Source organism: Panulirus ornatus, chromosome 5 (assembly GCF_036320965.1).
Source record: "Panulirus ornatus isolate Po-2019 chromosome 5, ASM3632096v1, whole genome shotgun sequence".
Classification (NCBI taxonomy): domain Eukaryota; kingdom Metazoa; phylum Arthropoda; class Malacostraca; order Decapoda; family Palinuridae; genus Panulirus; species Panulirus ornatus.
The window spans coordinates 8,748,262-8,773,255 of record NC_092228.1 but is presented as its reverse complement, the minus strand read 5'-3'; the positions used below and the strand labels follow the sequence as shown (position 1 = coordinate 8,773,255).

Here is a 24,994-nt window from a genome sequence, read left to right as displayed (position 1 = left end):
TGGTGCCACCCCAAGACCTTTCTAAAGGCTCCTGCCACCCACGGCTGCGCTTCTTCAAGTAGCGGGGAAATGTAGACGCCCTGAGCGTTAAGGAGTTCTTCAACACGGACTGTACTTCCAACGATGCAGCCTCGCCAACGGTGACTTTTCACTCGCGGTGTAACCTCCAGCAGGCGGAGTACAGTAGCAACCAGGGTTGTGGGGCCTGGCTGTGGACAGGGGGGGGCTGTGGTTTCGGTGCCTTACACATGACAGTTAGAGATGTGAGCCGGTGTGGCCTGGCGCTACCGCGGTAAATGGCGAACAAGTATAAAAGATATATATATATATATATATATATATATATATATATATATATATATATATATATATATATATATTCCTATGAGTCCACGGGGAAAATGAAACACGATAAGTTCCCAAGTGGACTTTCGTGTAATAATCACATCATCAGGGGAGACAAGAGAAAAATATGTCAGTTGATATACATCGAAGAGACGAAGCTAGGACGCCATTTGGTAAACATATATATATATATATATATATATATATATATATATCACCGTGGCAAACAAAAAAACATATTTGGTGACCAGCTAATAGAATTACGGGTGCAACTCTTGTATTGTTTCTCAAGCCACCATTATATAACATGAAGACTGTTGACTTCGAGTTCTTGTGGCCGTCCACAACGCCTTTGTTCCGTTAATCCAATATTGTAGAGCGGGTGGCGGGTGGTATATATGGGGCGGGCGTCAGCGGGCCACCTTACCGAGGAGCTTGAGCCTATCTCTGTTAACTCAGTTGTCAGAAGTAGCGTCGGGCTAGCTCGTGTTCAACAACCTCCTCCTCCTCTCCACCACTATGGCCAACGTTACTGGACCTCAGGTGGCTTTCTACAGGTAAGTTGACGCCTTCGCGAAGATGTCTTCGCTGCTTTTTATCTTTTGCGATACGGTAAAGCCCCTCCAAAATTCTGGGAGGAAACTTCCGCCTTAGCTCATGTGGGTAGCGAGATGTCTGACCACAATAGGTGTGTGTGTGTGTGTGTGTGTGTGTACAGGCAGCCGTGTGCCGTCTCCGATCACCACTTGCGTCGGAATCGACTTCAGAATGGGGCGTGTGTGAGCTCCGAACTCTAGGCCATCCTTTCTGAGCGGAGAGTTATCTGTCCATCGTTAAGCTAAGCTGTTGGGGCATATCAAGTCAAACCTCATGATAATGTAGATTCTATCATGAAGAACTAAAACATGTCATTCTTTCTGTGTATTCAATACGTATCATATAGCTATGGTGATTCTCCGAATGTGCACATAAATACAGCAATTTAGCAATCATGTTCTCGGATGCGCACTTAGCGAAAAATACCTTTGGTGATGACAGTGTGTATATGGTTGTTCCTTCAGTTTCTTTCATCCTCGTATGGGAACCCAAGGTCGCTGCTGGTGGCTGGGGTTGGGTTGTCTCAATTCATCAGTGCTCGTAATGTTGATTCACACAAACTCGCTTTCGTACAGATAACATCATGAGTGGAATTACAGTGTCGAGCCTCAAATGACATTACGATGCGAAGTGTGTGTGGGACGTTTCAAAACAGCGTTGAGATGACTGGTGACCATTTCGAAGTCACAGACCACCTCGTAATGCGAGGCGGACACCAACCAAACGTCGTACCTTGGCACCCTCAGGGTAAATATCACATCAAATATATTCTGTAGACTTGATCATTTACACTCGTGTGAACCATGTAATAAGGACACACAGGGGATACCAAGGATGCTGCTTTCCCTCCCTGCACGGGTCAAAATGATGCATACAGTGCGATGTTAACCAATTCACGTTATTAAGCACGACTTTCAATTATTTCTCAAGTGTCATGTATGGAGTTATATCCGCCAAATTTGATCCTTTTTTCCCTCCTTCATGAAGTTAAGATAAGCAATCATTTTCCAGCGTTCATCTTGCGTACTCATACATGTAAACATTCATATCGAGGAGGTTGCACGCTCAGATTCCTTTAAGAAACGATGTTATATATGACTTCTTGTTCCGTGCTACTGACACACGTGATAATAGGTTAGCTCAGAAAATCGATCGACTCTCCGACTGATGATCATCACATGTCTTTCTCTCGTCCGCCAGCCAAAACGAACCATCCTTCGGCTACCCCGATGGCGTCAGCATCGTGGACTTCGTACCAGACACCATCAAAAGCATGGTCCACCAGCACTGGTACAGCTTCCCCCCTGTCAACCCCATGTGGCACTACCTCCTGGGTGTCATCTACATCTTCCTTGGGTTCTTCTCCATCGTTGGTAATGGCCTCGTCATCTACCTGTACACGAAGAGCAAGGTAAGATCCGTACACCACCGCTGTTCCATCTTCTGCATGATATTGATGGTCGTATATGGATGATCTTAAGTCAGGTGGGAACAATACTCATTGAGGAACGCTTCTGCAGGCTCTGAGGACCCCAGCCAACCTCCTGGTGGTGAACTTGGCGCTCTCCGACCTCATCATGTTGACCACCAACTTCCCTCCTTTCGCTTACAACTGCTTCAGCGGAGGACGATGGATGTTCAGCGCCTTCTACTGCGAGCTGTACGCTGCCCTTGGTGAGCGATGGAGTGTGTCTTTCCAACGTCGCTAAAATTTCCAATGATCAATATTACATTGATGAAAGAGTAATTATTTCTAATTATCAGCAGCTTCATTTGGTCAACAAATGCTAACTTTTTGAGGCTAAGGATATGCAGTATCTTTTTTCTAACGGCAAGAGATGGTTGAGAGCATAATTATGTAGCAGCCTCGCCTCATCTTAACGCATAATAACTCTCATACTCCAAACGTGAAGGCAGGAGAGTAATAACCAAATACTGTGGTCACCAGGCGCCGTGACCGGTGTGTGCAGCATCTGGACACTTGGCATGATCTCCTGGGACAGGTACAACATCATCTGCAACGGTTTCAACGGCCCCAAGCTGACCATGGGTAAGGCTCAGATCATGTGTCTCTTCTGCTGGTGCATGGCCATCGGCTGGGCTCTCCCACCCTTCTTCGGCTGGGGCAAGTACATCCCCGAGGGCATCCTCGACTCCTGCAGCTACGACTACCTCACACAGGACTTCAACGTAAGTCGAGAGTGCTATTGTTAGCTGTGTTCATTCAAATGTTGATACCTGGATCGAAAGTCCTACATGGCGCCTCGATAGGTACCGCACTGACATGGACCATTGTCTCCCACGGACAGACCAAGAGCTACAACATGTGCATCATCTTCTTCGACTTCTGCCTGCCCTGCGCCCTCATCGTCTGTTCCTACGTCTTCATCGTGAAGGCCATCTTCGCTCACGAAGCCGCCATGCGCGCCCAGGCCAAGAAGATGAACGTGGCTAACCTCCGCTCCAACGTAAGGCTCTTCTGTTCCTCCAGATCTTTCCTCTTGTTGTCCATACATTATTCTCTTCTTCACGAGTAAAGTCTAAGGAAAACACTTTATTACGTACGTTTTACAGACACAGCGGCAGCTGATTACAGGCAGGGAACACTGCACAGAGTTGTAGCGACGACAAGTGCTAGGTACAAGTTTTAAGACTGGAGGGAGGAGGGTGGGTGCATGTATAAGGGTTCAGTGAAGTGTTGGTTAACAAGCGCTGGCACAATGCGGAACGTTTAGGTTCAGTAAGGAACCTTGGAACGTACCCACAAGATTCAGCTCCATCACTGACCTACGATATACAGTATGTGTTGGCACTAGGTTATCAGAAGACGAATGTCAGGAAGCAAGTGGCTGATGGATTTAGTGGCTATGAAATGTTCGACTGTTGAAGGATTGATGTGATGTGTGCAGGTAACTCCCACCCAACCAGGTTATCCTGACCGTAAATCAGAAAAAATTGAGTGTTAGTTCATTGATTATTTAGGCTTTTTGAGCTAGCAACTGTTAAGGTTATCAAAGGTGTTTAACGTCAAAATCTTAAACCTCCTCGGATATCAAAGACAACTCTAAAGGACACAAACTCGCCAATGTTGGTTGGTTGGTTGGTATGTGGGCTTATCAACTACTTGGGGTCAGTTTTAGCATCCAGCAACTGGACAGAGACGTTAGGTTTACAGACCACCACACATCAGTGACGCAGTCTCTTAACCTGGGCAAAGCTGGGAGGCAGTTCTCTGATACCATGTTGTTACCCCAACAGGAGGCCGAGTCTCAGCGCGCTGAGATCCGTATCGCCAAGACAGCCATCGCCAACGTGTCCCTGTGGCTGGTCTGCTGGACCCCTTACGCTGTCATCACCATCCAGGTTAATGTCCCAGTAGCTTCTCAGTACCAGATAACGTCCCACTTTGCACTGACGAAATCTAAATAAATAATGACGTATTCCAGTCATCTATCGAAATCTTGTGTATCGGTTTATTTGCATAATATTCCAATGAAGTATCTCTTTATCAACTTCAATGTGATGCTGACTGTGTTATGATGGTTGGATGCAGGGAGTGTCTGGTAACTACGAGAACATCACCCCCTTGGTGACCATGTTGCCCGCTCTTCTGGCCAAGTCCGCCTCCTGCTACAACCCCTTCGTCTACGCCATCAGTCACCCCAAATTCCGTCTGGTGAGCAGAACGACTGTCTCTCTTAAAGACAGATCAATTTGAGTACAAAATCCTCAACGAATATTCTTTCAGACATTAGTGCCGTAGTTTACGAAGTGCTTCGAGATTATATTCTACATATAACCATTATTTCGTTTGTGTTCCTGCAGGCTATTACCCAGTACATGCCTTGGTTCTGTGTGCACGAGACACAGATGAAGAGCGAGGACAACGCCTCTGGCACCACCGTCACCAACGAGAAGGCCTAAAGGTTTTCAGTAAGTGTCTCGTCGCCAAAATTCATGTCACACAAAAGTGATTCGTTGTAAACACATGCTTTACAATGTTAATCCCTCAAAAGAGAAATGAAGAAAAAAGTCTTGAATTATCTTATTCTCAATAATTACTCAAAAACCTCCAAAAGTACATAAACTTTTTATATTGTTCTCAATAACTACTTCCAAACCTCCAAAAGTACGTATACCTTTATCTTGTTCTCAATAATTACTTTCAAAAACCCTCCAAAAGTACATAAACTTTTATCTTGTTCTCAATCGTTACTTTCAAAAACCCTCCAAAAGTACATAAACTTTTATCTTGTTCTCAACAATTACTTCTAAAAACCTCCAAAAGTACATAAACATTTATCTTGTTCTCAATAATTACTTCTAAAAACCTCCAAAAGTACATAAACATTTATCTTGTTCTCAATAATTACTTCCAAAAACCTCCAAAAGTACATAAACTTTTATCTTGTTCTCAATCGTTACTTTCAAAAACCCTCCAAACGTACGTGTATACCTTTATAAGACAGATCTGCCAGACGTAGTGCTTGAGCCACACATGGTACTGACCGTTCCTCCTCCTTCTTCTGCAGCGTACGCGATTCGCTCGGTGGAACTCCACAGTTGTGACCTACGTCACACACTTTTCGACTGTGAACGTCACTGGACTCTCCTCTTCTTCTGGACAATAATCGTCATATGAAGTTCCTTTGTACTGGTAACAGTAAACTTCCCGGCAATGTATTCATGAGTATTCTTTTCACTCCTTCACTTCCTCATTGTCCGCAACAGACGTACCTCAATTTTCCCTCCCAGTTACTTGTGACAAGTGTCGCAAGGCCGTTCGAGCCATCCTAACCTCTTTGATGAACCATCCATCTGGATCGTTCGACTTTAAGCGTTTTGTCGCGCATTCTGAAACGACGTAAAAACGCCCTCGCTTTCAAAGAGAGAGGCCAGGGGAGGTTAATGGGTATACCTCCATGTCTACATATAAGTTCTTGCCCAGTGAAGGAAGCTGGGTGGCCAATGTACACAGACGTTGAAGGGTAATGATGTCTGACGATCTATCTGTGTGTCATTATCTGAATGAGATGGAGATATATATATATATATATATATATATATATATATATATATATATATATATATATATATATATATATATATAATCAAAATAAGTTCTACAGAAAGGTGAATTATATGTTCTTTATCATTCCTTTCTCTTAATATATCACCCTCATCCAATACTCACACCTATGTCGGAAGAAAAATGGACACACACAAAAAAATGCAACTAAAGTTTAAGAGAACACCACTTGTGAAGCTGCTTACGTTGCCACTAGTTTATTTCATTGACATTAACTTCACCAGCAACTCCTTCATTGAGTGAACACGGTTGATGATACACATGGATGCTGCAGGGTTTTTATTCATCTCTACATCGAGGCCTCGACGATGAAAGAGGAGGAAACTGAGAATAGTCTGAAGAGCCGAAGGGTGGAGCGACGTTCCACCTGTCAGTGTACCAGGGCAAATCGATGTCCATTTCGAAGTGTAGCAGGAAGGGGCGATGTCCATTTCGAAGTGTAGCAGGAAGAACCGGATGTCCATACCGAAGTGTAGCAGGATGGAGCGATGTCCATTTCGAAGTGTAGCAGGAAGGGGAGATGTCCATTCCGAAGTGTAGCAGGAAGGGGCGATGTCCATATCGAAGTGTTGCAGGATGGGTCGCTGTCCATATCAAAGTGTAGCAGGATGGAGCGATGTCCATATCGAAGTGTAGCAAGAAGAAGCGATGTCCATATCGAAGTGTAGCAGGAGGAAGCGATGTCCATATCGAAGTGTAGCAGGATGGAGCGATGTCCACATCGAAGTCGGGTTACTCGTTGAAGGTCACGGGCAGCGTTCTTCGTCCGGGGATCCTCGGTAGATGTTCTCTGTCCTGACGGGGAAGGCAGGAAGGTGTCAGCAGCAGCGAGGGCCTCGAAGTGCTGAGTGACTGCCAGGAGCCTCAGTCACCGTCGTGTCCTGGTCAAGAAACTAATTCAACTGTGACCTTAACTGTCTGCTCTTAACCACTATGGACTTGATATGCCAGAAGTAGTCAACCTCTGCTCCCTAAATGATCATGAACCAGTGTCACCTGACAGATTATGAACCATACTGACCTGAGACAGATCATGAACCAGTGTGAACTCTTGAGAGATTATGAACCAAACTGATCTGAGACAGATCCTGAACCAGTGTGAACTCTTGATAGATCATGAACCAGTGTCATCTGACAGATTATGAACCAAACTAACCTGAGACAGATCATGAACCAGTGTGAACTCTTGATAGATCATGAACCACTATGGCTTCAGAGATATTATGAACCATTAAGGTGTGAGAGAGATTGTGAACAATACTTCTTGGAAATACTTTCTACACAAACGCGACCTTATAAAGCAGGGTATGACTCAGTATTACTTTTATAAGCATCTTATAAATCAGTATACAGATATGCAACTAGATCTAAATTCGTCTGCCCACATTTAGTACATCATAAACAGATGTAGCTCCCGAAACTTGGTCCTGAATCAAAATGACATCACATACATACATTAATACCAGAATGAAATTAAATATGACTTGCTGACAGAAGCAGCAACGGATTGTTGACTGTTTATACCATCCTTACGAGCAACAAATGTCTGTGTCATTGACGAGTGTACATCCAGAGGAACTTCAAAAGCTTCAAGTGCGTCTCGGATCGTTAAACGAATTCTTAGCAGGCAACACAAGATGATTAATACAAAGCACTGAATGAATGAATTTGAAAACACATTACAAAATATAGTTTTCGTATCGGAGACATGAAGTGAAAGAATCGAATCGTAACTGGGAATACAGATAGCCCCGACGAAATTATTCAAAGCGATCGAACGAAGCATTTCTTTTCTAAGAAATGAGATGCTTCACTGTTTCAAGTGTTGTTCATTATACCCCACGAAGCCTTAGCACTTACACTTGGGCGTATGGCGACTATAGAGATATCCAAACGCATGAATAACCGATGGTGTACACAACTCACAAACTCTGCTCGGTCGCGGTGTCTGCCTGGCGTCATGCTAAGCCTTGTCGTCTTGCGTGGTGGTGTTGCTGGCGGTGGACTTGGAGTCCTCGTGCTTGTGCTCGACCTCGTGTACACAGAACCATGGCATGTACACCGTGATGGCCTGCAAGAAGAGAAGGAACACTCAGGTGAACACCACTATGCCTTGCAGGACCTTACAAGTCTTGAAAAAAAAATGACATCTAAAGTGAAAGTTGAAGATCATACCAGTGAAAAGAAGGGAGCAGGGAAGTGTGCTTGCGTCACAGGAATAGCGATCGGGATCATACCGGATGATGACCGTCTCACCTGTCGGAACTTGGGGTGACTGATGGCGTAGACGAAGGGGTTGTAGCAGGAGGCGGACTTGGCCAACAGAGCGGGCAACATGGTCACCAGCGGGGTGATGTTCTCGTGCTGGCCCAGCACACCCTGTCCCAGCGGAGATGAAAGTCATCGGGATACGAAAGAGAGAGTAAAAGTTGTCACCAAAGTTACTCATATACACAATTTTACACACACGTCGCCGCAGGACAGAAAAAAAAAAAAAGGTTACCTGGATTGTGATGGCGGCATAAGGCGTCCAGCATATCAGCCACAAAGACACGTTGGCGATGGCTGTCTTGGCGATTCGTATCTCAGCGCGCTGAGTTTCAGCCTCCTGGTGGCCAAAAACATGGCGTCAGGGATTGTATGACTGGTGGAACTTAACCATATGGAACAGCCTGTATTTCCTAATGTCATGAAGTGTTCAGAAGGAACCGAAAAAAAACAACAATAAATCTTACGTTGGAACGTAGGTTGGAGACGTTCATTTTCTTGGCCTGTGCGCGCATGGCGGCTTCGTGGGCGAAGATGGCCTTCACGATGAAGATGTACGAGCAGGTGATGATAGATGCTGGCAGAAAGAAGTCGAATACAAAGATACTGATGTTGTAACTCTTGGTCTGTTGAAGAAAAAAAGGGCCTCTATCAGTGTGGTCAGATATCAAGCAATCAGCATGATTTAAATGATATTAGGGAGCTGCTATCAATGGCAAGCGCACACCGTTCATGAAGGTCAAGACAAAATTCCCTGAGAGAAAATGTCACGTACGTTCCAGTCCTGTGTGAGGTAGTCGTAGCTACAGGAGTCGAGGATGCCCTCGGGGATGTACCTGCCCCAGCCGAAGAAGGGTGGAAGAGCCCAGCCGACAGCCATGGCCCAGCAGAATAGACACATGAGGGCGGCTTTCCCCATGGTCAGCTTGGGGCCGTTGAAACCATTGCAGATGATGTTGTACCTATCCCAGGAGATCATGCCAAGTGTCCAGATACTGCACACGCCGGTCACGGCACCTAGCATAAAAGAAAAAGACATAAAGATGACTTAAAGTTTGCCTAGACCACAGCAGTCGGGATTTCTATTCATAAACAAAGCACTGTATGTTATGCGTACTCCACCAGGGGGTCTAACGTGCTACATATTAGCAATATCTGTTTTGAAAGAGACAGCCAAATACGATTCCTCGCCAGAGTAATTACACCCAAGAAATTGACTTTGCTATAAAGTAACCCACCTGACTAAATCTTAGCCACTAATTGCTTTGCAATGAATGTTTGCTTCTCAAGAGGAGGACTCCCTTGGATTCCAATCCGATCCAGAAGCGGCGACCAAGATGGTTCTGACAGTGAACCCCATGCCTTCCCAGCATCTTTGTATAATAATGTAGTAATATACCTCTGTCTAAGACATGGGTTCAATACGTAGTCACTTCTCTGGCACACAGTGCCAAAAGCCATGCCTTAAATGTGACAAGGATCTACGCTACCTATCACTTCTGGTTTTTCCTCTTTCCCTGAACTGCTCCATTTACGGTGCGCCAGTTCATTCATCCTTCCAATAGATCGTTTCCAGGGAACACTCACGGTTATGAAATCCTCAGAAAAATCTAATGGTATGTAATTAATGCTAAAATCCACCTTGAATAAGTTTTAACGCGCATATTTACGTCGTCCACATCCATCGTGTTAAAAGTTTTACCTAATCAAAATAAAAAATTACACTCCTAACCCTATGAAATTATCTATTCATTTACATGATTTTTTTTTCTGATTTTTATGTACAATTCGTGCAACAGGAAACTCGAGAAGCTAAATCACAAGAAAAATTACTTCCGGTTGGTTCTACCTTAATATGTTTTATTTTCATTCCTTTATGAACAAAATGTACCCTGAAATTCAAGTACATCTACATATTTCAGTGTTCGTGAGATTAAAACGTAATTAGTTGTTCTCCTTCAGCCACCTTATGTATAATTCTATTTTCTAAAACAACGTAGTTATTGCAACCGATTTAATATTTCTTGCACCAAATCAGTTGCTCAGTAACGAGACATTATTTAGTGAAGGACAACTTTCACGCCATTAAGCACACAAATGCTACCCCAAGCCTAAAATCTTAAGTAAACTCCATTAACTGGGAAGTACTCTGAAGCTCAGGGAAAAGGTGGGATTGGCTTTAACAACTTTCGTTGTTATGACAAACAAACTAAACCAACTATCGTCCGGCAGAGCGTAAAATACCTTTCCTAAGCTTGGTTAGGCTAGGTTTGGTTTGGGTTAAATTGAATGAATGTTTCTTAACCTTATTCAGGCGAGTAAAGACAAGGTGCAACTAGTCGAGGAATCGTTTGAGAAAGGAAACGGTTTCTTTGAGCGAAAACAGGTGCAAATTAGTTTAATGCCGTTAAACTGAACGGACACTGGAAAAATAAAGAAGTTTTTGTGGAAATATACATTTCCATTCCTCCAATACACAAATTTCGGTACACTCGAGGTATTTTTTCGAATAGGAATGTGGCTATTTTGCCGACGTTATTTTCTTATATTTCCTTTCTATTGTTGACGTTGGCGCATTTACTGACACAAATACATTCCTATCAATAAATATACTGACATGTTTAGTCAAATGGGGGGAGGCTTGCAGAGATTTCTTCCAGGCCATAGAATAATCAAAACAAACATGGTGGATGCCGATGTTGCTGTGCTTGCCAAGCCATACAGATTTTCCGAATCACTAATTCTAATAATATAGCACACTTGGAATCCCGGGGGCAGGGTAATTTCTCAAATTGGCTGGTCATTTTGTCTCCGAACCCCTGCCATGCTCCACATTGTGAATGTAAACAAACATCGTTGTCAAATCAACATTCATTTATATAATAATAACGTTTGAAAAAAATATATATTGTTCTTTATATACAAAAGTGTTATTAAAAAGTTTCTTAAAAAATCAGCAAACATATGAAAAATATCTGTGGTTTAATTATATGCTGCACACTCTTTTGACTACGCGTTGCCAGACGCGTCGAGAAATACCGAGCCAACTCGGCCTGACAAAATTGATGAAATATATTTGACGTGTTTTCATGAAATATTGACGGCAATACAATGTCGACAGAAAAAAAAAAAAGGGACCATGAAATATGCTCGTATGACCGCGATTTAAATTCAATGACTTCTGTGGAAGAAAGGTTTTTGTAAATAACAAGATTGAGAAGGATATCATACTAAAAATCATGGTTTAATACCTAGGTGTTCTTTGTTCTAGGTGTTCACCACGGTACCTGGAGCTTTAAGCCAAGTGCAATAAATATCAAATCATTGATGGATAAGCTATAGAGTGACATGGTGAGAGAGGCTACGTATCTGTCAGGGAGGAGGTAGACGACTGGTAGACTGAGGCAAGTGTTCGTGGAGGACCTGGTAAGATGTAACAAAAACAATTTGTGAGTGGAATCTTGAATACAATTCGTGGAGAGATGTGAAAGGAGGGTTCAAGTACCCTTGTGAGTAGCATATGTAATAGTATTCAGGACAGTAATGGAGGAATTAGCCCATTAATCAAGGTCGCGTACAGAGGCAAAGATATAAAGATGAATGTCATCATCTTAAAGGAATATCTCTTAGAGTGCACGAAGGAACACATAAGATAAAGTGCCAACAGACTAGTAATTTGATTACAAATGAGAGAGAAGAGTCAGGTTGGTAACTAACTCTAATGCAAGATGGGTGTCTGTTAGGAAAGAGACGTAAGATAAGTGTCTGTTAGGAAAGAGACGTTAGATAAGTGTCTGTTAGGAAAGAGACGTAAGATAAGTGTCAGTTAGGAAAGAGACGTAAGATAAGTGTCTGTTAGGAAAGAGACGTAAGATAAGTGTCTGTTAGGAAAGAGACGTAAGATAAGTGTCTGTTAGGAAAGAGACACCTTTGGCTGCTGTGGTCTGACCTTTAAGGGTGAGCATTTAACTTTATCATATATTTTTCCCCATCTGATATAATGTAAAAAATATGACTTTTTTGCGTAAATTGAGCATTGTCACATTTCACCACGAACCATGAACACTCTTACCTTCTTTATGTAAAACATTTTACACTAGCCTATTGTTAACTTTAATTAGGTTCATCCTTAAGAAGGAGGATGCCCAACTTTATTATTAGAATCCATATCACAAGTGTGAGTCACAGTGCATCACAATTGTTATTGTCTTTAGTGATACCATCAGTAGCATCCCTACTACCCGTGCATTCTTCTTCTTTCTTCCTCTTCTTTTTACAATCACTTTTGGCACTTGTGCTAAGGAACTAGAAGAAGCGTCGTCATTCGTCTGGGTCTATATAGGCTGGCAGCCAGCCAGTTGGGTTTCTGGAGCCACATCTATTTCTTGCTGATCTTTGTGACTACACTGGCGCGGGCGAACGAAAACCAGAAACTATGTATCTTCAGTTTTCATTTATCATCTTCGCATCGCATAACTGACAAAGCTCGGCAATTATATTCCAACTTTAAAGTTTCCTAAATTATCATTTTGGCTGCGCTGGATAGATAGGAACCGGGCTGTCCTTGGGTGACCATAGTGATAGTACACTGAGAGCTAATACACAGAATCAATACTGACCTAAGGCAGCGTACAGCTCGCAGAAGAAGGCGCTAAACATCCACTGTCCTCCGCTGAAGCAGTTGTAAGCGAAGGGAGGGAAGTTGGTAGTCAACATGATGAGGTCGGAGAGCGCCAAGTTCACCACCAGGAGGTTGGCTGGGGACCTGAGGGGCTGCAAGACACATGACAACTATATATTGTAATGTTCGAACGTCTACAGGAATCTTATCATCTCTAATATATATATATATATATATATATATATATATATATATATATATATATATATATATATATATATATATATATATATATATATATATACCTGGATTTACTCGTGGATAAATGATCCTCATTTATTTGAGGGTAGGATGGCCGGCAAGTTCACAAAGAAATATAAAATATGAAAAAAAAAACATGAATTATCTCCCTGTTTTGTTCTTACAAATGTTCGACAGGTGTTTCAGAATTGTGCTGACAGATATCATTGATACAGAACACCAAGTACTATTGATGCAACAGATGAAACTTTATAGTGTTAATGCTGTGCGTAGCTTAAACATACCCTTCGTCTACGTCTACGTTTCAGTATCACGCATCAGTATTGTTGGAACCACAGTAAAGTCGTTGACCTGCAACTTGAGTGTCTTAAATGAGACTGCTGAATCTAACATTAAGAAGAAATGTGACATTCGTCATTTTGAGTACACTGTCGATACAGCGAAGTCTTCAAGTTTGAGAACACTGTCGATGCAGCGAAGTCTTCAAGTTAGCCTAGTATGTTTGCATGTTTTTTTTCCTATATAATATTTTACCTTTCATTCGCCAACTCGAGAAGGCTCAATGTCAACTCACAGCAGATCTTATGAACAGGTAGATGACGAGGCCGTTACCGACGATGGAGAAGAACCCGAGGAAGATGTAGATGACGCCCAGGAGGTAGTGCCACATGGGGTTGACTGGAGGGAACTTGTACCAGTGCTGGTGGACCATGTCCTTGATGGTGTCTGGCACAAAGTCCGCGATGGTCACGCCCTCAGGGTAGCCGAAGGATGGTGCTTGCCTGCGGTGGTACAGTACGAGGAATTAACACACACGTAGCTTCAAGGCAAGAGAGCATGTAGTGTTTCGGGGACATGGAACACATCACTGGTAAGCTCCGGTTGCTGTTAATGGGTTGTAAAAGGAAAGTATACTCCATTCATTTCCATCTTTTTAGATACACTGATTCGCAGTAACATTTTACTCATTACATTCTTTATGCCCACTCTCCCCCCTAATGCCTTAACTGGTTATGACTAGGACAGGCCCCTGAGCCTTTGAGAAGGATCCTAACTAGGCTTCTTTTGTTTCTACTGACAGGAAGTGACAATATGAGAGGAACGATTTTCAAAGAGGTCATGAGTCCCTCACGTTCCTACACTTTGTCGCCTTCTGTGATAATCAGGAGATACGTAAGACGTGCTCTTCAAAAACCCTATCCCAATGTGCAAAAAAAAGTAATGTATCAAAATACTGTTTCATATAATTTGCTTTATCATCAAGTTTTTGATTCGACTAAACTCGAACCGAGAACTACATTGAAAGATGCATATATCTTATCCCTGTTGCTTCTGCCTAATTGAAAAAAGAAATCACTGGACATATTAATCAAATTAATTAAGATAATCGGAAACGATTCCATCATCGAGGTTTCAGCCTATTTCATGAAGTAATTAGGCTTTTGCTAAGCACTTTAGTTTGGGCTGCAGACTCTTTTAATTCATCGGACCTGGAAAGAAAAAAATTGTAACACTGTAAATGGGGCGGAAGGCTTGTAGCGCGGGCTGAGTGTGAGAGTGTAGTGATTTGAATACGTGAACTGTATATAGCATCTACTCACTCATAATGGCTTCATGGCACGAATGGCTAATACATGCTGCTGTATCATGTATCATCACAGTACGCGCTGTAAAAGGTTGCTAAGAAAATATTGTTTTTTTTCCTTCTAAATACCGCAAAACTAATTCTTTAATTAAAAAGCAGTCGAATTCAGATTCAGTTAGAACCCAGAGTTCATCTGATTCTGGGAGCTTAGTGGAACAATCTAGAAATACCAGCATTCTCTAATATATATATATATATATATAAATAAGCACCCTCTTCGTCAGATATGAATTATCCATGCCATATCCCTACCACAATAAATTCCTTATTAATGACGGACGGGTCTTTGACCTAAGGAGCCAGGATGGCCATTAGGTCATCATACCTAAGGGTCGTACAGTCAAGTCATACTCAGGGATCTCGCATGGTTCATGCCCGAGGGGGAGGTGGTGACACAGGGGGGCGGCGAGGAGACCTCAGGACTCACCCGTAGAAGGCAACCTGTGGGCCGGTGAGGTTGGCCATGGTAGCAGCGCTTGGCGGGAACGGGTACACACACACACACACACACACACACACACACACACACACACACACACACACACACACACACACACACACACACACACACACACACACACACACACACACACACACACACACACACACACACACACACACACACACACACACACACACACACACACACACACACACACACACACACACACACACACACACACACACACACACACACACACACACACACACACACACACACACACACACACACACACACACACACACACACACACACACACACACACACACACACACACACACACACACACACACACACACACACACACACACACACACACACACACACACACACACACACACACACACACACACACACACACACACACACACACACACACACACACACACACACACACACACACACACACACACACACACACACACACACACACACACACACACACACACACACACACACACACACACACACACACACACACACACACACACACACACACACACACACACACACACACACACACACACACACACACACACACACACACACACACACACACACACACACACACACACACACACACACACACACACACACACACACACACACACACACACACACACACACACACACACACACACACACACACACACACACACACACACACACACACACACACACACACACACACACACACACACACACACACACACACACACACACACACACACACACACACACACACACACACACACACACACACACACACACACACACACACACACACACACACACACACACACACACACACACACACACACACACACACACACACACACACACACACACACACACACACACACACACACACACACACACACACACACACACACACACACACACACACACACACACACACACACACACACACACACACACACACACACACACACACACACACACACACACACACACACACACACACACACACACACACACACACACACACACACACACACACACACACACACACACACACACACACACACACACACACACACACACACACACACACACACACACACACACACACACACACACACACACACACACACACACACACACACACACACACACACACACACACACACACACACACACACACACACACACACACACACACACACACACACACACACACACACACACACACACACACACACACACACACACACACACACACACACACACACACACACACACACACACACACACACACACACACACACACACACACACACACACACACACACACACACACACACACACACACACACACACACACACACACACACACACACACACACACACACACACACACACACACACACACACACACACACACACACACACACACACACACACACACACACACACACACACACACACACACACACACACACACACACACACACACACACACACACACACACACACACACACACACACACACACACACACACACACACACACACACACACACACACACACACACACACACACACACACACACACACACACACACACACACACACACACACACACACACACACACACACACACACACACACACACACACACACACACACACACACACACACACACACACACACACACACACACACACACACACACACACACACACACACACACACACACACACACACACACACACACACACACACACACACACACACACACACACACACACACACACACACACACACACACACACACACACACACACACACACACACACACACACACACACACACACACACACACACACACACACACACACACACACACACACACACACACACACACACACACACACACACACACACACACACACACACACACACACACACACACACACACACACACACACACACACACACACACACACACACACACACACACACACACACACACACACACACACACACACACACACACACACACACACACACACACACACACACACACACACACACACACACACACACACACACACACACACACACACACACACACACACACACACACACACACACACACACACACACACACACACACACACACACACACACACACACACACACACACACACACACACACACACACACACACACACACACACACACACACACACACACACACACACACACACACACACACACACACACACACACACACACACACACACACACACACACACACACACACACACACACACACACACACACACACACACACACACACACACACACACACACACACACACACACACACACACACACACACACACACACACACACACACACACACACACACACACACACACACACACACACACACACACACACACACACACACACACACACACACACACACACACACACACACACACACACACACACACACACACACACACACACACACACACACACACACACACACACACACACACACACACACACACACACACACACACACACACACACACACACACACACAACACACATCGCTGGAGCTGCGAGCCTGAAACATTTACGATCCATCGTAACTTGGGTCATATATGGAGGAATTCGCATCGCTGGAGCTGCGAGCCTGAAACATTTACGATCCGTCGTAACTTGGGTCGTATATGGAGGAATTCGCATCGCTGGAGCTGCGAGCCTGAGACATTTACGATCCGTCGTAACTTGGGTAGTACATGGAGGAATTCGCATCGCTGAAGCTGCGAGCCTGAGACATTTACGATCCGTCGTAACTTGGGTCGTATATGGAGGAATTCGCATCGCCGGAGCTGCGAGCCTGAGACATTTACGATCCGTCGTAACTTGGGTCGTATATGGAAGCATTCGATTCCCACATCACTGACGCAGTACCTCCGACAGACTCAAGAGAGCAAAATAAGAAAACTAAAATATCTTCGTTTCACACTCCACACCCTCGACCTCTCCTTACCATTGAAGTCTCGCTCGCACCTGACTACGTCTCCTTGAGGATGTTTATGTGCATAGAAAACGTGAGGCGGCTCAGCTATGTGGTGTTTCCCGCCGCGGAAGAGCTCCCTCGACGCTTGCCATCTCCCTCGACGACGCCTTCTGCAGGAAGCAGTTACCGGCAACCCAGCGTAGTGAGGGGAGACTCTGTGTAGAGTTAAGTCATGGTCCTTGCGGGTAGTGAGGGGAGACTCTGTGTAGAGTTAAGTCATGGTCCTTGCGGGTAGTGAGGGGAGAGACTGTGTAGAGTTAAGTCATGGTCCTTGCGGGTAGTGAGGGGAGACTCGTGTAGAGTTAGTGATGGTCCTTGCGGGTAGTGAGGGGAGACTCTGTGTAGAGTTAAGTCATGGTCCTTGCTGGTAGTGAGGGGAGACTCGTGTAGAGTTAGTGATGGTGTGGCTACTGGCTTGGTGCTGTAACGCGTCCAACATTCTCCAAGTTTCTTCCCACCGACGCAGAGTCACACCTTCTCATCCCCGAAGAACTGTGTATGTATGCCCCAGGGAATCCAGTGTGACAATGACATTATCTGAACGTAATTGGGAAAGAATTAAGATGAATTACTTTATATAGCTTACACGAATGTAAAGTTGAGGAAATAAGGAAAAATTACGTTATATTACATTTTCTTTTCTGGTCTGCTATAACTAAAGACGTTATGTGAAGTTACGGTCGATTGTTAATGATACGTACGTACAACGCAGACGTTTCATTTATGCATGTGACAAATACAACGTTCTTAGCTTGTCTGTGACAGTGAGACAGCCCATGCAGATGATGTTTCTACTGCACTTGATGAACCAGGAGTGGATGCAGTGGCATCTGTACTGTCCTGAAACACGAAACTCTCACTCCCATTACTGTGTTTGGGATAAAAGCACTCCGTTTACCATTCTTTATTACTTTATGTATCGACACCGGTTATTTCTCGTACCAGGCGCCACCAAGAGAACTCCTGGACATGTATGTACATATCGTACACTGAGGAGAATTAATGCATATATACGATTATAGAGACATACACCCATACACATCATCATTATCAACATTATCATTATCATTATTACTATAATTTTCTTACTATTATCATAATTATTAAAATTATACAATCCTAGGACCCCCCCTTGGCTGCGTTACCATCAGTAGTAGAGAAAGTGTGGACTCTTTGGCGTGAGAAAATGGACGTGGTGTACTGTACAAACCTCGCATAAAAGGTGACCTTTCCACTCGCGAGGTAATCACAAGCCGGCGGAGTCCGGTAACATCGACACAGACAACCTCGACCACTCCTGGCCACTGGTGGCCTGTACACACAGACATCAGGTCCTGCACACACAGACACACACACACACACACACACACACACACACACACACACACACACACCTCTAAGGGCTGCCTCCTGCATGTTGAACCCATTCTTCACGTCTCACTGTACCATTTCCAGTCATCCCCACAAGTCGACTTAGGCTCTTAATGGGGGAAGGTTCTCTGTCGTATAAAAGCTATATACATATATACTTGCGTACCTTACGTAATTCTGAACATCTACGACAGCTTCAGGAAATACAGGACGCGTCTCTGAAAAGGAGATGAGTTCAGGATGATGTAGTCAGAAGCAGGTCATGACAGAAGGACTTCCGTGTTTCAAGGGACGTACTAGTCCTCCCATTGCTCAAAATATATTTACCAAGCCTTAGCGTGCAAAGGCTATACAGAGGAAGCGAATATTGGTAACATTCAAAAAAAACCATCTCGTTCACGCAGGTGAGAAAAAAATTCCCAGCGCTGGGCCACTCAGGCGACCTCTGAGGATACTAATTTACGGAAGAGGTTCCCTCCCTAGGCTAAAGCACACGGTAGATTTAGCTAGAGAATGTGACTGCATCTGATGAAAGCCCCAAGCGCACTTCAAAGGCTATATAACCTTCCTATATTAACAGCTCGTTTGATAGTACAAAAGATAAGGGAGTAGGAGGAGGGTAGGGTGGTGTGGTACACACACTGAAAGGTTCTATTGTTATGCATTATTCATTTCGAACAAAGAGTCTTTGATCGAAACTTTAGATACTGAAGAGGAAATAATGATTATGATAATAAAAAAAAAAAAGAGAGGACATCGCTAAAAGGAAGAATCGACATAAAAGCCACACGATAGCGTCACAGAACACAGCTTCCACACGCTATAACAATAGCCAGGTAAACAATAGTACGTGGAAAACTGGTGTGGTCTCTTGTGTAGCTCTTGTAAATTGCTGGGTCACACAATGTCCAGCGAACGACCCGGGGGAGGGGTGGGTTTCAATGAGGTTTGTGTAATGACTGCGCGCGTGTGTATATACTGTTGATGTCGGCGGTGAGGGGGGTATGTTATTACCCCGTCAGACTCACGGTCAGGTACGGTGAGCTACAGGGTGTCCACAAGATTCCTTTTCACCTTAATGTGACGGGTAACTTAAAAACACGACGATACGACACTTGAACTTAGAACACGACGATACGACACTTGAACTTAGAACACGATGATACGACACTTGAACTTAGAACACGATGATATGACACGAACTTAGAACACGATGATACGACACTTGAACTTAGAACACGATGATACGACACTTGAACTTAGAACACGACGATACGACACTTGAACTTAGAACACGATGATACGACCCTTGAACTTAGAACACGACGATACGACACTTGAACTTAGAACACGATGATATGACACGAACTTAGAACACGATGATACGACACTTGAACTTAGAACACGATGATACGACACTTGAACTTAGAACACGATGATATGACACGAACTTAGAACACGATGATACGACACTTGAACTTAGAACACGATGATACGACCCTTGAACTTAGAACACGACGATACGACACTTGAACTTAGAACACGACGGTACGACACTTGAACTTAGAACACGACGATACGACACTTGAACTTAGAACACGATGGTACGACACTTGAAGTTAGAACATGACGATACGACACTTGAACCTAGAACACGACGGTACGACACTTGAACTTAGAACACGATGGTACGACACTTGAACTTAGAACACGATGATACGACCCTTGAACTTAGAACACGACGATACGACACTGAACTTAGAACACGACGGTACGACACTTGAACTTAGAACACGACGGTACGACACTTGAACATAGAACACGACGGTACGACACTTGAACTTAGAACACGACGGTACGACACTTGAACTTAGAACACGACGGTACGACACTTGAACTTAGAACACGACGGTACGACACTTGAACTTAGAACACGACGATACGACACTTGAACTTAGAACACGACGGTACGACACTTGAACTTAGAACACGACGATACGACACTTGAACTTAGAACACGACGGTACGACACTTGAACTTAGAACACGACGGTACGACACTTGAACTTAGAACACGACGGTACGACACTTGAACTTAGAACACGATGATACGACACTTGAACTTAGAACACGACGATACGCCACTTGAACTTAGAACACGATGATACGACACTTGAAAACAGGATATAGACGACACTTGAACGCTGTATCCTTGATAATGCCCTCCCATCCTGTACTTCGGCGCTTGTAACCACGTCCATGAAACATGGAGCCCTCACCACCACCTCACCCACCTCTGTAAACCTGTCCAATATCCATTTTGTATTCGTGTAATTACACGCGCTCGAGTTTTGTGAAGTGCGCGAAACGTCTTTCCTCATGCATTAGCCAGCATCAGGGGGGAGAGGAGGAGGAGGAGCTCCTCCTGCCTCGCTTGGCGTAGACCCGGCCCAACAACCAGGCCCAAGCCAAAGGTCTAACCTCTTCATTAATCGTTATCAGAAAAAAGAAAATAAAAAAGAACAAAGAATAAAAAAAAAGATACAATTTTTATTTTCTAACTGCACCTTGTTTGCCTGTAATATTCAAACACTTGTTTATACAAACACATCTGTAACGTTCAACCACTTGTTTATACAAACACATCTGTAACATTCGAGCACTTGTTTATACAAACACATCTGTAACATTCAACCACTTGTTTATACAAACACATCTGTAACATTCAAACACTTGTTTACACAAACACATCTGTAACATTCGAGCACTTGTTTATACAAACACATCTGTAACATTCAACCACTTGTTTATACAAGCACATCTGTAACATTCAACAACTTGTTTATACAAACACATTTGTAACATTCAACCACTTGTTTATACAAGCACATCTGTAACATTCAACAACTTGTTTATACAAACACATTTGTAACATTCAACCACTTGTTTATACAAGCACATCTGTAACATTCAACAACTTGTTTATACAAACACATTTGTAACATTCAACCACTTGTTTATACAAGCACATCTGTAACATTCAACAACTTGTTTATACAAACACATCTGTAACATTCAACCACTTGTTTATACAAACACATCTGTAACATTCAACAACTTGTTTATACAAACACATTTGTAACATTCAACCACTTGTTTATACAAGCACATCTGTAACATTCAACAACTTGTTTATACAAACACATCTGTAACATTCAACCACTTGTTTATACAAACACATTTGTAGCATTCAACCACTTGTTTATACAAACACATCTGTAACAGTCAACAACTTGTTTATACAAACACATCTGTAACAGTCAACAACTTGTTTATACAAACACATTTGTAGCATTCAACCACTTGTTTATACAAGCACTTCTGGTTAAGGTTTTCGGTGACTGAATTCCCGAGGGATCTTAATGTTTATCTACTAATTTGAAATATATTAATGTCTGGTCCTTAACGGTTCGTTACGGGGGCTTTTCTCATACGACACAAAAACTTCCCTGTGATGGAGAGAATCATGGCTCTACATCCCACTGAGTGAAGAGAATCATGGCTCTACACACCACTGAGTGAAGAGAATCATGGCTCTACATCCCACTGAGTGAAGAGAATCATGGCTCTACACACCACTGAGTGAAGAGAATCATGGCTCTACATCCCACTGAGTGAAGAGAATCATGGCTCTACACACCACTGAGTGACGAGAATCATGGCTCCACATCCCACTGAATGAAGAGAATCATGGCTCTACATCCCACTGAGTGAAGAGAATCATGGCTCTACACACCACTGAGTGAAGAGAATCATGGCTCTACACACCACTGAGTGAAGAGAATCATGGCTCTACACACCACTGAGTGAAGAGAATCATGGCTCTACATCCCACTGAGTGAAGAGAATCATGGCTCTACATCCCACTGAGTGAAGAGAATCATGGCTCTACACACCACTGAGTGAAAAGAATCATGGCTCTACACACCACTGAGTGAAGAGAATCATGGCTCTACACACCACTGAGTGAAGATAATCATGGCTCTACACACCACTGAGTGAAGAGAATCATGGCTCTACATCCCACTGAGTGAAGAGAATCATGGCTCTACATCCCACTGAGTGAAGAAAATCATGGCTCTACACACCACCGAGTGAAAAGAATCATGGCTCTACACACCACTGAGTGAAGAGAATCATGGCTCTACATCCCACTGAGTGAAGAGAATCATGGCTCTACATCCCACTGAGTGAAGAAAATCATGGCTCTACACACCACTGAGTGAAAAGAATCATGGCTCTACACACCACTGAGTGAAGAGAATCATGGCTCTACACACCACTGAGTGAAGAAAATCATGGCTCTACACCCCACTGAGTGAAGAGAATCATGGCTCTACATCCCACTGAGTGAAGAGAATCATGGCTCTACATCCCACTGAGTGAAGAGAATCATGGCTCTACATCCCACTGAGTGAAGAGAACCATGACCCTACATCCCACTGAGTGAAGAGAATCATGGCTCTACACCCCACTGAGTGAAGAGAATGTGTGTGTGTGTGTGTGTGTGTGTGTGTGTGTGTGTCGAGTATTTCAATTATATTCACAATACGGGACCTCAGGCAGGCACTGACATGCTGCAGACTGTGTCTTTGTCAGCGTGTAATAAACGGCAAGGAATTATATTGTCCTTGTTGATGTGTTCTCTAGTGTCAAGAATAGTTCTTGTCTGTTACTTGAGCCACGCTGTAAAAAAGTCACTGGAGGAGGAGAAGGAGGACTATACTGACACCACAGCAGCGCTGTGTGGTGGAGAACCTTCTGAGCTGTGACTAGTTCAATGCTGGTCAGGGGACGTGTGGCCAGCCAGTGTGGCATGGACACACACACACTCACACACACACACACACACAGAGTCCTGACCATCCTCACTCACCACACCGCTACCCTCGTCCTCCTCCTCCTCCTCCTCACTCACCACACCGCTACCCTCGTCCTCCTCCTCCTCCTCCTCACTCACCACACCGCTACCCTCGTCCTCCTCCTCCTCCTCCTCCTCACTCCCTCCCATGCCTATACGTTTCATAATCCCGTTCCACAGTCGTCCTCTCCATGGTTCCAATGGACACACACTCACACACACACACACACACACATACACACATACACACACATACACACACACACACACACACACACACACACACACACACACACACACACACACACTGCC

The 24,994-nt window shown here is 44.0% G+C and overlaps 2 protein-coding genes across 4 annotated transcripts; one reads left to right on the top strand and one right to left on the bottom strand.

The window, feature by feature from the left end:
- Positions 1 to 742: 742 nt before the first annotated feature.
- On the top strand, positions 743 to 5,625 carry LOC139748111 (compound eye opsin BCRH1-like). The gene is made up of 9 exons (XM_071660767.1): positions 743 to 902; positions 2,143 to 2,353; positions 2,463 to 2,616; positions 2,891 to 3,132; positions 3,252 to 3,410; positions 4,201 to 4,305; positions 4,496 to 4,618; positions 4,768 to 4,875; positions 5,475 to 5,625. Exons 1-8 carry the CDS (start codon positions 865 to 867, stop codon positions 4,864 to 4,866), a joined length of 1,131 nt encoding a protein of 376 aa, XP_071516868.1. The 5' UTR covers positions 743 to 864; the 3' UTR covers positions 4,867 to 4,875; positions 5,475 to 5,625.
- Positions 5,626 to 6,297: 672 nt separating this feature from the next.
- LOC139748100 (compound eye opsin BCRH1-like) lies at positions 6,298 to 15,316 on the bottom strand. Of its 3 annotated transcripts, none has more exons than XM_071660750.1 (9): positions 15,254 to 15,316; positions 13,756 to 13,963; positions 12,919 to 13,072; positions 9,075 to 9,316; positions 8,767 to 8,925; positions 8,535 to 8,639; positions 8,288 to 8,410; positions 7,958 to 8,102; positions 6,298 to 6,924 (listed from the first exon to the last, which is right to left on the bottom strand). In XM_071660750.1, exons 1-8 carry the CDS (start codon positions 15,289 to 15,291, stop codon positions 7,995 to 7,997), a joined length of 1,137 nt encoding a protein of 378 aa, XP_071516851.1. In that variant the 5' UTR covers positions 15,292 to 15,316; the 3' UTR covers positions 6,298 to 6,924; positions 7,958 to 7,994. The 3 variants fall into 3 exon arrangements, with proteins under 3 accessions (XP_071516851.1, XP_071516842.1, XP_071516834.1); XM_071660741.1 differs by having other exon boundaries at positions 6,298 to 6,912; XM_071660733.1 differs by having other exon boundaries at positions 6,298 to 6,826.
- Between the last annotated feature and the right edge of the window lie 9,678 nt (positions 15,317 to 24,994).